This window comes from Castanea sativa, chromosome 1 (genome assembly GCF_040712315.1).
Source record: "Castanea sativa cultivar Marrone di Chiusa Pesio chromosome 1, ASM4071231v1".
In the NCBI taxonomy this organism is placed as follows: domain Eukaryota; kingdom Viridiplantae; phylum Streptophyta; class Magnoliopsida; order Fagales; family Fagaceae; genus Castanea; species Castanea sativa.
In genome coordinates this window covers 16,925,574-16,942,722 of record NC_134013.1, presented here as the reverse complement: position 1 = coordinate 16,942,722, position 17,149 = coordinate 16,925,574, and the positions used below count along the sequence as shown (strand labels likewise).

The 17,149-nt window shown below is 33.8% G+C and overlaps 1 protein-coding gene and 2 long non-coding RNA genes across 5 annotated transcripts; all 3 read left to right on the top strand.

The window, feature by feature from the left end:
- The first annotated feature begins 3,722 nt into the window (after positions 1-3,722).
- Positions 3,723-7,977, top strand: LOC142626739 (uncharacterized). 3 transcript variants are annotated; one of them, XR_012842628.1, is made up of 4 exons: positions 3,723-4,337; positions 6,333-6,869; positions 7,142-7,224; positions 7,314-7,977. It is a non-coding gene; the product is annotated as an uncharacterized LOC142626739 (long non-coding RNA). The 3 variants fall into 3 exon arrangements; XR_012842634.1 differs by having other exon boundaries at positions 6,993-7,224; XR_012842633.1 differs by having other exon boundaries at positions 6,993-7,977.
- On the top strand, positions 4,348-6,278 carry LOC142626751 (uncharacterized). Its single transcript, XR_012842641.1, has 2 exons — positions 4,348-5,207; positions 5,334-6,278. It is a non-coding gene; the product is annotated as an uncharacterized LOC142626751 (long non-coding RNA).
- Positions 7,978-10,979: 3,002 nt separating the features above from the next.
- LOC142621481 (uncharacterized) lies at positions 10,980-11,540 on the top strand. Its single transcript, XM_075794737.1, has one exon. The coding sequence runs from the start codon at positions 10,980-10,982 to the stop codon at positions 11,538-11,540; it is 561 nt and encodes a 186-aa protein (XP_075650852.1).
- Positions 11,541-17,149: the final 5,609 nt, after the last annotated feature.

The window sequence follows — 17,149 nt, the reverse complement described above, 5'->3', positions numbered from 1 at the left end:
CTTTTTGTTTGAATTTTGAATTTTTTGGGGTAAAAAAAAACCCAGAAAATTATTTTTGTTTTTAAAAAAAAAACTGAATTTTTGAATTTTTTGGGGAAAAAAAAAACCCAGTAAAATTTTTTTTTTTTGTTTTTAAAAAGACCTATAGCCGCGGTTTAAACGCAACTTAGGTCTGGTCTGTAGCCGCGTTTTTAGAAAACGCAGCTATAGACCTGAAGCCTACAGCCGTGGTTCAAAAACGCAGCTTCAGGTCTGGTCTGTAGCCGCGTTTTTAAAAACGCGGCTATAGACCCGCAGGGTCTGTTGCTGCGCCACTTAGGCCGGGGTTGTAAACGCGGCCATAGAAAACGCGGCTTCAGGTCTATAGCCGCGTTTTCGGTGTCTATAGCCGCGTTTTTGAAACGCGGCTATAGACCCCGTTTTTTGTAGTGATATTCATCATTCCTTATCTATAGCTTTAACAATTGTTCAAAATACAATTTTTACATTCATGTTAAATAGTGAAGGACTAGAAAAATACATGTTTGTAACTATTATGAATGAGAAAATACTAACCTATTTCATAACTTTACTTTAGATGATTGATAGGGAAGGATCATATGTGGCCTACTTAATTATTTATTTATTTTTAAATGTAACTACAATCTAAAGTGGTTCTTAATCAGTTTAAATGGATGGAAAAAATTAAGGTAATATAGATAGTAGTCTCATGTTGGTCATGTCATTATTAAGATATGTTTAATGAGTATATTTAGCTAACACATACAAACTTATAAATGAGTCTATACTTGAATTGTTGTGTATCAATCTTTATATCTCACAAGCTTGTTCGTGAACAAATTTTTTTGCTTGAGTCCGGCTTGTTTATTAAACAAGCCTAAAATTAAGGCTTGGCTTATTTATAAACAAACAAACATAAATAAGTTTTTCATCAAGTCAAGCCCTAATTATTCATGATTGGCTTGGTTCATTTACTGTCTTAGCATAGCATGCCTTAAGAAGAGAAACTGTGGGCCTACATGAGTAGAAAACCCAACAGAAGGCCGCTGCAGAACGGCCTAGGCAAGCCAAAATAAATAAGGCCCAAGACCCTTTTGTGATCCAAATGCAGAGAATAAGCTCATTGAGGCCCAAACCCTTTTGTATGAAAGGATAAGAGCAACCGTCATTGTAATCCACCATGCACAAAAATAGAAGACACAGAAAAAGAAAAAGGCAGAGAAACAGAGAAAGCTAAGGGAACAAGATAAGCATGACCAAGAAAAAGCCAAGATCCAAGAACGCGATAGCAAAGATGGTGGCATGGATTTGTCCCTTTGCATCCCAGATTCCCAATCATGTTAACGCCTTGTAAATTAACATTTACTTGATAAGAGTTTTCTTTGGGCTTTAGTGTTTATACGCAGAAAGTGGATAAATATTCATTCGAAGAAAGCCTTATCGCACAACAGAAATTTGAGAAAAGTTTGTTCTACAATAGAAGATGGAGAAAGGTTCATTTTGCAGTAGAAGAGAAGAATAAGAGCATTCACAGCAGTGGAGCTAAATAGCTATATTGCTATTTTAGCTCCACTCAAACCACAAAATTCCATACACAGCAGTGGAGGCAAAGCTAAATTTTTTTAGCTTTGCGCTACAGTGCTCATGTATCAATACATGAGCACTGTAGCTGAAAGTTATAAAAAAAAAATACTATTTTATTCGACTCCCTGCTCCTGGCTTTCATTTCACGCTCTCTCTCCTCGCTTCAGTCACTCCGGAAAGCTCATCCATTTCAGTCTCTCCTTCTCTGAAGCTCACCGTCGTTGGGTTGTGGATTGTGCTCCGGCCTCGTGGATCGAAATGGCTTTCCGTGGACTGGAGTGCTTGCTTGTGGATCGGAGTGGTGGGTTTCGGCGTACCGGCGACGGTTTCGGCGTATCGGCGTGGTGGGCTTTGTGGTGGGTTTCGGCGTCTCGGCGTGGTGGGCTTCGTGGTGTGTTCCGGCGTCTCGGCGTGGTGGGTTTTGGCGTCTCGGTGTGGGTTCCGGCGTATTGGTGTGGTGGGTTTCGGCGTACCGGCGAGGTGAGTTTCAGTTTTGGGTTGTTGGATTTTCGGGTTCTTGGGTTTGGTTTGTGGTGACTGTGTATTTGTATTATTTTATTGTAGAAGATGTATTATTTTATTGTGATGTTTATATTATTTTATTGCGTTGAAAGTTAAAATAGATCTACTGCTGCAACATGTTTTGCAAAATGAATAGCTAAAATAGATAAAGTAACTTTTTGTGGAGCTAAAAATTTAGAGCTAAAAAGCTAAATTTTTAGCTCCACTGCTGTGGATGCTCTAAGCTCATGGTCTGAAATAGAAGAGAAGAATAAGCTCATTTTGCAACAATGTCCCTCGAACTTTGGATTTAATATTTACGCACAAACTGACAACAGTAAAATGGGACCCTAAAGCCCATTACACAAAAGCATTAAAGCCGACTTCTTTATTAGAAGAAGCCCATACTAGAAACGGTCAAATAGTATCAAGACACGTGTTTAGAATACAAGAACTGAAAAAAAAAAAAAAAAAAAAAAAAACCCACCCTCAACGACTTATTAGTTGTTGTGATTTATTTTCTTTGACATATTGTGATTGATTATTTGTGATATTGGGATATGCTTTAACTTTGAATGATTATTTGTGACGATTCTTTCGTTGGTTAAATTTTATATTAAAAATATTTATTTGTTTGTTTTTTCATTAATTTTTATTTTTCATTTTAATAAAATCCGATAACAGCACACGACTGACCCGTTTAATAAATGGGTCGTGTTAGGGTTGAGAAATCTTGACCCGTTTAATAAACAGGTCGGGTTAGTGTTGACCTATGTAGTCGAATACTCATGACTTGACACGACACGAACCCGACACGCGAACACGAATTGCCACCCCTACCTCAACCCCAGCACAAATTTGTTTACTTTGTGATGCTCATTAAGAGCACTTTGACTTACATCATCAGCTAAAAATATTAGCCTCAATCATTCTTTTTCTTCTCTTATTTTATTTATTAGTATTAGTAGTAGATTTTAATTAGCTCAACTAAAGTCTCTTTGTAAAACAAAAAACAAAAATCCCTTTGAAATGAGTCTAGAATGAACAGGTTGGGTTCGGGCCTCAAAATCTTTGTGTAGATCCTGGCCAGAAATCGGTCTCTTGCACTGCTTTCCAGTTTTTATTTTCGGGCTGGCTCTACTGAAGAAACTTACTCGAACTCGACCAAGCATGGATTTTGTTGGGCCCGGTCCACAGGTCCACAATAAAAAAATAATAAAAAAATTACTGTTCACGCGTTTGGCACTATTTATAAGCCTAAATCACTGTTCATGGACAATGAACAGTGTCAGACGACCATCTAGAAAAAAAAATGCAGAAAATGCATAAACAAAAAACGCAAAACCCAAACGCGAGACGAAAAAAAAATTTTAGTTATGGGGTCTAATGATAAATTTTTAAATTTAAAAAAAAAAAACTAAAAGAAAAATTAATTTAAAAATGACAATTATATTACGATACAAGACTAAATTAATTCAATGTTACCAAAATCTAATCAACAGAAAAGACATAAAATAATAGTTTCTCAAGACATTTCAAATCAATTTAATCATTTATGAAAACGAAACTCATTCTTATTTTAAATCCTAAAAGTAATGTATGCATTTTCAATTATGTAATAAATTTTGTAATAATTAAAATCAAAGAGTATTTTGGAATCATATTTCTTTTTATTGCAAACCTATTTTTGACAGTATTAATGATTTAGAAAACCCATTTCATAGTTGCAATAGAAATTACAAAGTAAGCACGAGTACAAACACTTTATAGACAAGTTGGTAGGTTGTTGAACTTCTAATTCTTACACACATACACAAATTTTCTTTCCCATTAATCTATCTTAACTTCAAAAACTTATCATTATCACACAAAAATTTATAACTCGTCCCGCGCTTCTTCATCTTTATCAAAAAGAAGTTTATGAGCTCTTCCCGCGCCTGGGTATTATCTGAAAGGAGCCATTAATTGTTCCAACTGAAATTTCTCCCTCTCTCCCACTTCAATTCCGGCTATTATCTAAAGGGCTTATTTTTATCGTTTGAAATTTCAATTTGGGTATTAACTATTATCTAAAAGGGTTAACTGTTTGAAATTTCCCCTCTCTCTAAAATCTCTCATCTGTGGTATTATATTTAAGCACAAGATCATAAGTAAGGAGAGTAGAACAGAACACGAAGAATTGGTCTGCTCTGCCTCTGTCGGGCCTTAGTGAAACGCAAGCATCTTTTAGCTTTTGCTAGACATCCCTCAAGGTATGCCAATTTCATCTTTTCTTTTTTAATTGATTTAACCATTAGTTTTTTTTTTTAATTAATGGAAATAAAACCTAGCTTTAACTTCTTGAAATTTACGAAGTTACAATTCCAGTTAATCTATTTGAACCTTTAAGTGCTATTCTTAAATTAAAGTTGATTATAGGATTATGAGTATTCAACCAAATCTGCCAATATTGAATTTTGGGTGATGGAAGAATAGGCATAATTTAAAAGTATTGTTTATTATCATATCATATTCAGTAGTTACAGTATTTTGCCTCAACATCTACAGAAATCTATTGTTTAATTCATCTGTTAGCACTACAATATTTGTTCATGGTTTATCTGATTTTGGGTGATTTGTATTCATCTTTTTCATTCTCGGTTTATTCCTTCTCTATATTTGATGAGTGCTCTTTTTGTTTACAACTTTATGTTTGATGAGTGCTTTGTAATAATGAACCAGACCAGGTAAAAGTAGAGTCATCTGTCATCATAAATTAAACTACTTTTTAGATTAATGCGAATGATCTTAACTAGATGGCTAACGCATCGAATGAGGCAGATGATACCAAACTATGGCCTCCCACAATAGAAAGGATGTTTATAGATATTATGGTAGATGAACGAGCAAAAGGGAACATGGTACACGGTGTTTTTAAGAGGAATATTTGGGAAAATATTCGAAATGAACTCAACAAATGTGCCAATCGGGTCTATTCGAAGCTTCAAGTTAGGACAAAGTTTAATAGGCTCAGGTCAAGACACCATATATTTTCTCAACTATTACGACATACTGGGATGGGTTGGGATGCTGTGACAGGCACAGTTACTGCCAGTGATGAGGTTTGGGCGAATTTAATTGCGGTAAGTGATTTATTTATACGAAAGAAATGGAAATTGTTTATTAGTTTTTTTCCAGCTACTTACATGTGTTACAATTATTATTATTATTTTTTACATGTGTTTCATTAATATTTTTTTCACCGGCAGGCAAATCCTAAAGCCAAGGAATTTTGAAAGAAGGATGTGAACACTATCATTTGTTGGGAGCATTGTTCAACAAAACTACTGCCACTGATATCCTCCAGATTTCCTCAGCCCAACCAGCCCCAAATAGTGATGAAGAGCGGGAACTAGATGAGGAGTATCTCAATGGTGGAGTACAGATGCTGATAGTGCAGATGACATAGACAATGGAACACAAGATGAAGCGCACACATCACAGCTCGCTAGCCATGCTGAGAAGCGTCTAATGCAACAAGAACAGTCTAAGGGGAAGAAGATTGCTAAAAGGGGGGAGAAAGTTAGTGAGATGACACAAGCTATCCAAAACTTTACTGAACTATCAAGGATGAGGTTTCTAGCTAGGCAGGCAAAAGCAAGTGCTATCACTGAGAACATGGCTGATTCTTCTGATAAGTTCTCTTTGGAGAAAGCTATTGCGATACTCAATGAGTACAAGGAACTTGATGCTTTCGGCTTCTACAAGGTGCAAAAGGAACTCTATAATCGTGAGACTAGGATTGCCTTCATGTCTATGACAGATGAGAGGAAGAGATCCTGGATGGATATCATTGCAAATGGACTCGAATGAGCTCAGGCTATGGTTATTGATGTGTTAGCGTTATTGTTGCCAGTTGGTGTTTGGTAATAATTTGGAGACAATTTTTTATTGTTGCTAGTTGTGTGTTTGGTTAGAATCTGGGGACAATGTTTCACTAGTTGCTAGTTGTGTGCTTAAATAATTTGGAGTCAATGTTTGTGGTTGCTATGTGTTTACATAGCAATGTTTATGTGTTTCAATTGTGAATCTCTTTAGGTGTATTTAAATTTAAACCTATTTATGTTTGTTTACAAATAATTTTATGTGTAACTATGTAACTGTGTTTATTTTCAGCTTTGAATGTATGACGTGAGTAATGGTAATTGCTACTAGTGATTTATTTGAGAACTTGCCTATTGATGTCTCATTATTATTGATGTGAGCAGGGTACACACTATTTGTCATGGCCAACTATGATGATATAGAAGCAGATTATACAGACTCTGATAAAAAGTGATGAAGAATTTCAAATATTTTCAAGACATTTGTATGCCTCGGTTACTTATGTACAATGTCACTATGACAAAAGGCCAAAGTGTACTAGTATTTTATCTGGCCGTGGTTTTATGGATGAAATAAACATAGGAAATCCAGCAGTTTGTTATGATTTGTTTCGCATGGACTTAGAATTATTTCATCATTTATGTGCTGAATTGAGAAGGTATGAACTGATACAGGAAGATGTTGGGGATGTTGGAGTTGAGCAGTCCGTTGCTATGTTTCTATTTGTTGTAGGGCATAACGGTGGGTTTAGAGTGGCTGCAAATCGCTTTCAACATTCTACTGAAACCGTTCAACGGCGATTTCGTCAAGCATTATGAGCAATTCATAACTTTGGAAATATCTTAGTTAAGCCAGATGAAAATGCACGTGAGCTCCCCCATGATCTTCGCGTAATCATAAAGTACTATCCATGGTTTAAGGTATGGAAGCATTCATCAATGATATGTCATAATAATGTCATTATATTAACCATTGTGTTGAGTTGTTTACTATATTTTTTTTGTTAATAATAATAATTAATTAAATTTATGCTATGTTATTAGGCATGTGTAGGAGCCATTGATGGTACCTATGTTAGTGCAAGTTCTCCTAATGAGAAAGTGACGTCATGTAGGAGTAAGAAAAATGAAATCACTCAAAATGTCATGTGTGCATGCAATTTTGATATGAGGTTTACATTTGTTCATGCTAGATGGGAGGGTAGTGCCAATGATTCAAGAGTGTATCAAGATGCAATTAGTGATCCTAAACGTGGATTTCCTTGGCCTACACCGGGTTTTATTTTAATTTCCTTTCCACCAAATTATTGTTTCTATAAAATGACAATATTGTATACATATGTAACTTTGTTTTGTACAATGCAGGATCGTATTACCTTGTTGATTCAGGATACCCACTGGGTGATGGATTCCTCCCACCACACAAATCAATAAGGTACCGTGCTCGAGAATATAAAGGGGGTAATAGGCAGCCTGCAAGTGCTCAAGAATTATTCAATTATAGACACTCCTCATTGCGAATGGTTATTGAGAGATGCTTTGGAGTGCTAAAGGCAAGGTTCCCTGTTCTAAATGCAATGCCCCCTTTTAAGCCAGCAAAACGTCTCATCATAACGGCATGTTGTGCCTTGCATAACTTTATACGCCTGTACAACCGCTCAGATGCTTTGTTTCATGAATGGGAGGACGCTGAATGTGAGACAAGTGATGATCATAATAATTTGGCTGATGCAAGTAGTAGGAGTTGAAGTTATGTACAAGCCTTTATTCAAGAGGCATGTAGAGCAATGGGTCATTTAAGGGATGAGATCACTGAGGTGATGTGGTTAGATTACACAACACGACATCATTGATCCTAGGAACAGGGTGTTTGTCTTTATGCTGAAGTATTTTGTTTGGTATTTAATAATTGTTTACATGGAGCTTTTGTACAATGTGGTTTGAATTGAAATTAAGAACCATGTTTTTGTATATGGACCTTTTGTAAACAAAATATTTGTTCATTATTAATTATTATGAATGAGCTTGAGATGGATTTAGTCTTACACATTAATACATTATCTGATGTTTCAGGTAAGTAGTCTCTCATACACATCTCATCTTGTAAGTAACTTAAGGCATGAACAATCATATGACCATCTTCTTTCTTTCTTTTTTTTTCTCCTTTTGGGGGTGGGGTTGTTTAAAGAACATTAAGAACCATGTTACCAGAAATGATATAAATTGTTATTTTGAAGATTTGACATGGAGAAAGATAAATGTAACATTTTTGTGATGGGTGAAAGTCATGAAGATGCAACTAATAATTCTATCAATTTTTTTTTTTTTAATAAAAAAGATAGATTTTATTGATAGTGAACTGAATTTACGTTCCTCTGTATTGCTTATGCAAGGTGGTGATTCTTCTACCCATATTGCGCTTTGTCCTCCCTGAAATATAGAACTTGCCAATTCAATAACAGCTTGATTGCATCCTTGGAGACCTTCTCAGACACAATCTTTATCATGCTACTATAGCTGCGTAGTATATCAAATACCAAATCACCACCTATCTCATGCTTCTGTATCAATTAAAAACTTTCAGCTATAATGATCGTTTGTGATCAATTTGATCCATGAACAACATTAAGCTTGATGTAATATACTAATTAATAAAAGAATAATCATTGATCTGTTGGCTTAGATATAAAAGACTTGCTATCAATCTATCATGCTCCTTGTCACAAAACTATACCCTTTTGTCAATAATTAAAGATTGAATGATTTAGTTGACCTTTGGTAGCAGCATAAAAAAAAATAAAAAAAACTAAGTGGCAATTATCAATTATATGTGGATAAAACATAGCTGAGACGTATTTCAGGCTCTCAAACTGTTCAAGTAAAACTTTCACCGTTTGAAGGCTATCAGATAGTTCAATCAAAACACCAAACTACTCAAATAGCAACGACTTCACAGACTGCCAATTTATTTTCAAAGCATCATAAGCTTTTTCCAAAGCAAAGTAGTCCAAAAAAGGAAAATTGATGGACTTGTTTAATTTTATTTCCAAAGTCCTAAAATTGAATACCATTATACTCAAATAACAATGACTTCGCAGACTAAATTCAAGCAATATTATTATTGTTGATTTAGTAATAACAACAAAAACAAGCACCTACACTAGCAGACCCAAATTAGACCACCTCTTCACATTGTGAGTGAGTTAATACATTAAAATTCAAAGAAAGTTGTAGACCCTTGTAAAGGAAACCACGGTTAGTAACTACCATCTGTTGGAAAAATAACATAGAGTGAATAAGAAATTGATGTTTTCTATGTTCACTTGAAGATATTATTAAAAGTGGTAAAATCTTGAATCCCACATAGGAAATGAAAGAGATAATATATGAGTTTATGTGCTCATGAGTTGGACATTGGGTTGGCTTTTGGCATATGTGAACTGAGCCTACTTGTCCAAATAATAATATTTTACTATTTTAATTTTTGAGTCAGTTAGTCTGAGTATAACAGTTATAACTGAAACAGAGTTTCTGTTCAATAACGTATAATTTTTCATAATCCCTCATTCATAAAAAACTACTTTTCAAAAAACTCTCATAGTGAGAATTTTTTGTGCATTTCATTTTGTGTCAAAGAGAGAGAAAGAGACATTGAGTAATTTGCATAGCATGACCTTGTGTGCTTCATTTTCGTGCTGTAGATTATTTTATCCTAGGAGGCAGACGTCTGTGAGTCTCAAAGCACCACAGTGATTGTGTGAAGGGCGAAATCTGCTTTAAGGAGATTGTGTCAAACACAAAACTTGATCTAAATCATTCATCCTTCACGCATTTGGTTTGTGAGTTTTTAATTATTTGCAGATTTCGTCTTATATATATTCAGTATTTGTTAATTGCCTTTGACAATCACATCTATTTGTGTTATTGCTTATTTTTAGATTTGTGTATTGTTCCTTTTGTTTTATCACAAAAGTAAATTGTTGAAATATATCCAACAGTCTTAAAGTAGAATTTCAATATATTTTAATTTATTTTTGTGATTTAACGATGAAAGGAATTTGTGTTTGTTGAAAAATGCCTAAATTGGCAACTGTATTCTTCTGCACAAAATTTGGGAAAAACTGATTTTGTGTTTATCCTTTATTGTGATTATCTTTGTACTGGTTTATTTTATAAAGTTAAACTGTGAACTTTGATTTCTTGGAAACGTTGTTTTTTGTGCTGCAGAATTTGTTTTATACATACTAGTTTGTGTTTGATCTTTTCTTCTTGATTATTATATTAGACTAGGACCTTTCTCTTATTTGGCGTGTCTTGTGTCTTAGATATTTTCCAGTCATTTGATAAAGTTGATTGAATGCTTGACAGTAGTGGTAGGTTTAATTAAATTATATTATATTAGGATATTTGTCTTTTTGAATCTTTGTTTGACTGTGAATTGGTCTATATATTTGCTGGTATTGTGTTTGCATTGTTTGGTTTTGAAGTATAGTTGGTTTATAATATATTGTATTAGGATATTTGTGAAACTTGAATTATTTTTTGGCTGGGGATTGATTTTATTTGTTCAATCACTATATGTGTTTGCAATCCGGTATTTTAAATACTTATTGGATACAATATTATATATTATATATGCTTATGACCTTTCATATTCATGTGGCTCTAGAACCTCTATTACTGTGTTGGTTATGTATTGTCTAGTCTACAAAACTGATTGTCAATTGTTGATTTGTTTTTAGTGCAAATTCATGTTATGTTGAATTTTGATTGTTCTTCTTTAGTACTTGTGTAGAATACTTTTACTATCAAAATTCTTTGTATATTCTGACATTACATAGAGACTAGATGGCTTATTATATTTTATATGATTTTTACTTTAAAGTGAAACTTGAATGCAGTGCCGTGTCTATATATTTTGGTTGTTGTGTAATATAAAACAATGCTTCAGTATCCGATAGAGTTTTATTTTGACAAAAATGTCAAATGAAATGGTGTCTGTTGCTGCCCCTATTACTATTCCTGTTAATCATGGAGAAAAGCCAAAGAAATTCAATGGTACTGAGTTTAAGAGATGGCAACAAAAATATGTTGTTCTATCTCACAACACTGAATTTGGCAAAATTCTTGCATGAGAATTCTCCAAAACTCAAGGAAAATGAGACAGATAGGCAAGTGGTTGTTGTTGTGGAAGCATGGGAACATGCTGACTTCCTGTGCAAAAACTATATTTTAAATGGATTGGATAATACATTGTATAATGTGTATAGTTCAATCAAGACAGCAAAAGAATTGTGGGATTCCTTGGATAAGAAATACAAGACAGAAGATATTGGAACTAAAATGCTCATTGCGGGCAAACTTTTGGATTATAAAATGGTGGATTCCAAAATTGTGCTTAGTCAAGTGCAAAAGCTACAAGTAATCTTACATGAAATACATGCTGAGGGTATGTCTGTAAGTGAATCATTTCAAGTGGCTACTATCATTGAGAAACTGCCTCCTGTTTGGAAAGATTTCAAAAATCACTTGAAGTATAAGTGCAAGGAGATGCGGCTAGAAGACTTGATCATAAGATTGAGAATTGAGTAAGACAATCGTTCTTCAGGAAAAAAAAACCGTAGGGAATCACTACATGGAATCTAAAGCAAACATTGTGGAGCATAATAAGAATAAAAGGAAATACTCTGGTGAAAGTTCGAGTCAAGGAACTAATGGGGGTAACTTTACAAAGTTCAACGGAAAATGCTATGTGTGTGGCAAGATGGGGCATCGTGCTAAGGACTGCCATAAGTGTAAAGATCAAGGGACCAAGAAAGGCTTTCAAGCCAACATTACTGAAGTGGAAAATCTTTCTAAAAATGTGGATGATATAGACCTTTCTGCAGTGTTTTTGAAGTGAATTTAGTAGCAGGAGATACCAAGGAATGGTGAATGGACACTGGTTCTACTCGCCATGTATGTTTAGATTAGAATTTGTTTTCTTCATACCATCTTATGGACAATGGAGAAGAAATATTCATGAGGAATTCCTTAACCTCTAAGGTTGTAGGAAAAGGAAAGGTAATATTGAAGACGACTTCAAGCAAAAAACTTACTTTAAATGATGTGCTACATGTGCCAGATATTCGTAAGAATCTTGTTTCTCGCTCACTTTTGAGTAAGAATAGTTTCAAATTGGTCATTGAAACTGACAAGTTTGTACTCACAAAAAATGGCATGTACATGGGAAAGGGTTATATGAGCAATGGGCTTTTCAAAATTAATATAGAGTAAATCTGGATTATTGCAAGTGTGGATTTGGTTTATTATAATTTAAGTGTGATATTGTAGTTGTGTGATATAGAGATGACTTATATTATATTATATTATATATATATATATATATATATATATATATATATATATTCAGCCAGTTTGTAGTTTATGTACCTTTGTATTGTAAAAGCATATATATAATCTTCAGTTGACTTATATGTATGTTTGATGTAAAATATCTAGAATTATTTATTACTTTTCGGCTTCTCTTTATTTGTGTATATAATTCTTTCAATTTCTCCTCTTGACTGCTTTTTAGAGAAAGTAGTTTGGCATATTACAAAGGGAAAAGTTGTGTTGGCACATGAATTGACATGCTAGACTTATAACATTATTTAATATGCTTAAGCCATGTGAACTTGTTCAGTGTCAATGTGAGGCATAAGAGGGAAGACATTCTTATGTGTGAAAAGTGTTAGATATATCAAAAGGAAGAGTTCCTTTTGTTAATATCATATTCTCTAACTAGTTGCCTCAAATAAAATACGTAAGACATTATGATTTATGGAAAAGTCAAATAACTTTTTTATAATTCTTTAAATGTAGGAGTGTCTTCTTAAAATGAAGGTGGCTCATTTAAAGAGGCTTTGATTAAGATACGAAACAATGACATGAGAAATATGCTACCTATTTCTAAATGTGTAATTACCAATTAAGTGTCTTGGAAGTACACATAGTTATGGTAGGTCTTGACATATTCGTCAGAGACATATTACCATGAGGTAGTTACTCTCAAATGGAAATTGTTCCTAATTACAAAACGGATCCGTAATCAGTTGTTTGAGTGGAGAGCAAGTAAACTGCTCATCGAGGGGAATGGGGTTAAAGCCTATAACCTAAAGTTTCCACGACAGTAACTCCACCTAGTTGACTGGAGATCCCAAGATCTAGGTTTTCAAAGGGACAACAAAATTGTGGAGACTAGTTTTTATCACTATGGAGATTACATCTCCCGCCCGTTCCTATGATGAAATAGTGATGTCTGTAAGCGATGTTTAGGGTAAGCTTTACTTTTAATGATTCTTATATATTGGAATTCCGAGTGGAGTATAGCAAGATACTCTTAATAAGAATCACCTATATAAGTGTGAAGTGGGCTGCTTCCATGAGAGTTTCAAGGCTGAATTCTCTAAAGCACTTCGTGAATTTACTAGGATATGTTCGAGACTGAAATGAACACAACTATAAGAAAGAAATATGTTTGAAAATGAACTGTGTGAATTCTATTGTCTTAGTATACACAAACGGCTGAACAGTTCAAGACATCATGTTCACTAGTTAGCTAGTATATCCGATAGTCTTTTACAAAGGAAAGTTCAAAGCCATAAGCTACTTCTCCCGATACAGTAACTTTTCTTCTACTCTCTCTGTGTCTGCATCATCATTTGCATTGTGTTTATCAATTTCTATTCATGTGGGGGATTGTTGGAAAAATAGTATGGAGTGAATAAGAAATTGATGTTTTCTATGTTTACTTAAAGAGTTATTAAAAATGGTAACATCCTGAGTCCCACATAGGAAATTAAAGAGATAATACATGAGTTTATATGCTCATGAGTCATTGGGTTAGGCTTTTAGCATGTGTGGATTGGGCCTACTTGTCCAAATAATAATATTTTATTAATTTAATTTTTAAGCCAGTTAGTCTGTGCACAGCAGTTATTACTGAAACAGAGTGCCTGTTCAGTAACGTATAATTTTTCATAGTCCCTTATTCATAAAAAATTACTTTTCAGAAAACTCTCATAGTGAGAATTTTTTGTGCATTTCATTTTGTGTCAAAGAGAGAGAAAGAAACATTGAGTAGTTCGTAGAGTACGACCTTGTGTGCTTCGTTTTCATTCTGTAGATCATTTTATCTTGGAAGGCAGACGTTCATGAGTCTCAAAGCACCACAGTGATTGTGTGAGGGGCGAAATCTGCTTAAGGAGATTATATCAAACACAAGACTTGATCTGAATCATTCATCATTTACGTATTTGGTCTGTGAGTTTTTAATTATTTGCAGATTTCGTCTTATATATATTCAGTATTTGTTTATAGTTTTGGCTTATTGAATCTATTTGTGTTAGTGCTTATTCTTAGATCTATATATTTTTCCTTTTGTTTTATCACAAAAGTAAATTGTTGAAATATATCCAACACTATCGCAATCAAAATCAACCCATTTGTTATTTCTCTCTCCCAAGTTAGAAAATGGAGGGGAGAAAGAATGAGTGGGGCTAACAGATTTCTCAGTAGCCAAACAGGTCAACATAGATGCGTTGTCTGTTATTGTACCTTAGATGCAGAGTCGCAGGGGTGGAATTACAGTGTTTGGTGACCTTGCTATGGTTGTTCCAATGGTGGTGCCGACCGGAATTTCAGTTTTTGCAGGAGAGAAACCAGTCATTAGTGCTGTCAATTGTGGTAAGTACAAGAGAGAAGATGGTGTGGTATTGGTATAGTGTTTTTGAATAATCTACCAGTTAAATTTTTTTCATAAAAATAACTTTTTGTTTAAAATAAAAATTGATCTCAAAACCTCTTTTTTTTCTTCTTTGTTTTTGTTTTTTGTTTCAGTACTTTGAAAATTGTTTTAAAAAACGGGAGCCAAACACTTATAATGTAAACATTGTTATCTAAAAAGCAATTTCAATTTCAATTTTTTGAAAACTATTTTCACACTGTTTTGAAAACAAAATCAAGAATCCTCTTACCAAACATGCCCTAAACGTAAAGGGTCAAAATGAAAACAATTTCAAACTTTAAATACCAAAAGTGTACTTCAAAATAAAAGAGTAATTTTCTTAAAGGCCCTTAGCTTCTTATTTTTTTGATTTGCCCTTAATTTTTTGTTGATTAGGAAAAGATATTTTTGTTAAATAATTTGACAAAGTACAAGAAATTATGAGCGTTTAGGATAGCTGATCATTTTTTTCTTTCTTTTTTTCTTTTCCCCCCTCTTTGGACCAATTGAATTCTTGGCCAAACATCAAATGCTTATATTTAAGTATATCTATTATTAAAAAATTTATATTTTGGGAAAAAAAAGAAGAAGAAGAAGGAGAGGGAGGTTTAAGGGCCATGCCCTTGGTCCTAATCTAGGTCCATCTCTGCCTAGCTTGAAATGGTGGTGTTAAATAATAATAATAATAATAAAAACCTTCTATATATATACAGCCACTGTGCCATTATGATGAGAGTTCAGCCTTGTTGCAATTCAAAAATGGCTTTATCATAAACGGGTCTGCTTCTACTGGCTGATTTGTTTATCCTATGGTTGCATATTGGACTCTAGAAGGTCAAAACAGTGATTGTTGTTCATGGGATGGTGTTATTTTGATATGGGGACACAGGTCATATGATTGAACTTGACTTGAGTAGCAGCTCTATGAATGGTTCAATCTATTCCATGGTGGTGTATGAGTGTAGAAATAGGGGGGCTATTAAGTATTAAGCCAATTATAAAATGTAATATTAAAATTTAGTGATGAATCCTAAATTTACATATGCCACTAAATTAATGTCGAAGAACAAATCTATTGGTGTCATGTGTCGTCTAAGTTGTTGATATCATATTGATAGATTAAATTAAATAATTGTCGTGTCTCACTTGGACACACAAGATATAGTGATAGGCTCTTCTCAAAAAACAAAAAAAAAAACAAACCAAAAGGTGTTGGGATGGCCATCAAATCAAATTAATTGATCTTTCTAAAATAAGAATCAAATTAGTTGATAATTATTTTCAATAAAGTAAATAAAATCATGGATTATTATCAACGTACACAAAGTTCCGATGACACCTTTTAATTTTGGGCTTAAAAAAGTGACGGCTTATCTTCAAATATAATAATTTAAAATAAGATTCATACTGAAAAACGACTATTAATAGAATCATCTCTAGCTCATTCAAAACCAATTTTTCAAGAGTTGAAACTCTTGAAAGATATTTAAAGAATACTATTCATTTGAATCATTTTTTTCAAGTCTCAAAGTTTTATTGGAGTCAAAACCAATTTATATTGGTGGATGTTCAAAGTTTTTCAAAAAAAAAAAAAAAAACTTGAATTTTCAAAGAAGAATGGTAGTGGTGGATTCAATGTACTGGAGGCCAATTTGTATTGATGAGAAAATTGAAAGGAAAAAAAAAAAAAAAGGAAAATTATGCATGCCTATTGTTGATTAGAATCAACCTCTTGGTTCGTATGCTCCAAGGTAAAGTTGACCAAGGGCAGGGCAAATAAGTCTGCCAATCAGACCAAAAAAATAAAATCACTCTCATTCTTGTCAAAACACATTCTCTTCTTGACTCTTGTTGCAAACTTCGAATTGTCCGTGACTGAACATGATCGTCCTGAACTCAAAGGCCTGATGAATAATCCACCGTAAAAATACGAGCTCTTAACAACGACTCAATCAGCCAATCTTTCAGTACGGGCTGCACCATAGACGGAATTTTCTCTATTAAATGTGGTTGGTGAATAGAGAGAGATAAATTGCAACGTGATTAAATAAAATATTGAATTTGCCAACTACCGTTCAAGTATCAAGATGAGTTTTAGTCAAAGACTGAACTGAAGTTTAAAAGTCGGTTGTGATCAAAAGTGCCCAAGGCTTTTCTTATTTTTTAAGGGCTGAAAAATGGACAAATGTTTCACTTCGGTTGCGTGTTGAGAATTGTTTCTGGACTGTTAAGAAACGAAATTTAATAATGCTTTCCTACCGGAAATAAATATGACTGTTTTACGTCAACTTATAACCTCAATGTTTAACTTCTACGCTTTTAACTTTTATATACAAATTTTTAAAATTTTATCATTTTTTTCTTTTTTAACCTAACCCTCTCTCTCTCTCTCTCTCTCTCTCTCTCTCTCTCTCAGCCTTTACCTCCCACCTCC

Excerpts from the sequence above, each read along its gene's own strand:
- LOC142621481 (XM_075794737.1), top strand. The coding sequence starts at position 10,980 with ATGGAGAAAAGCCAAAGAAATTCAATGGTACTGAGTTTAAGAGATGGC.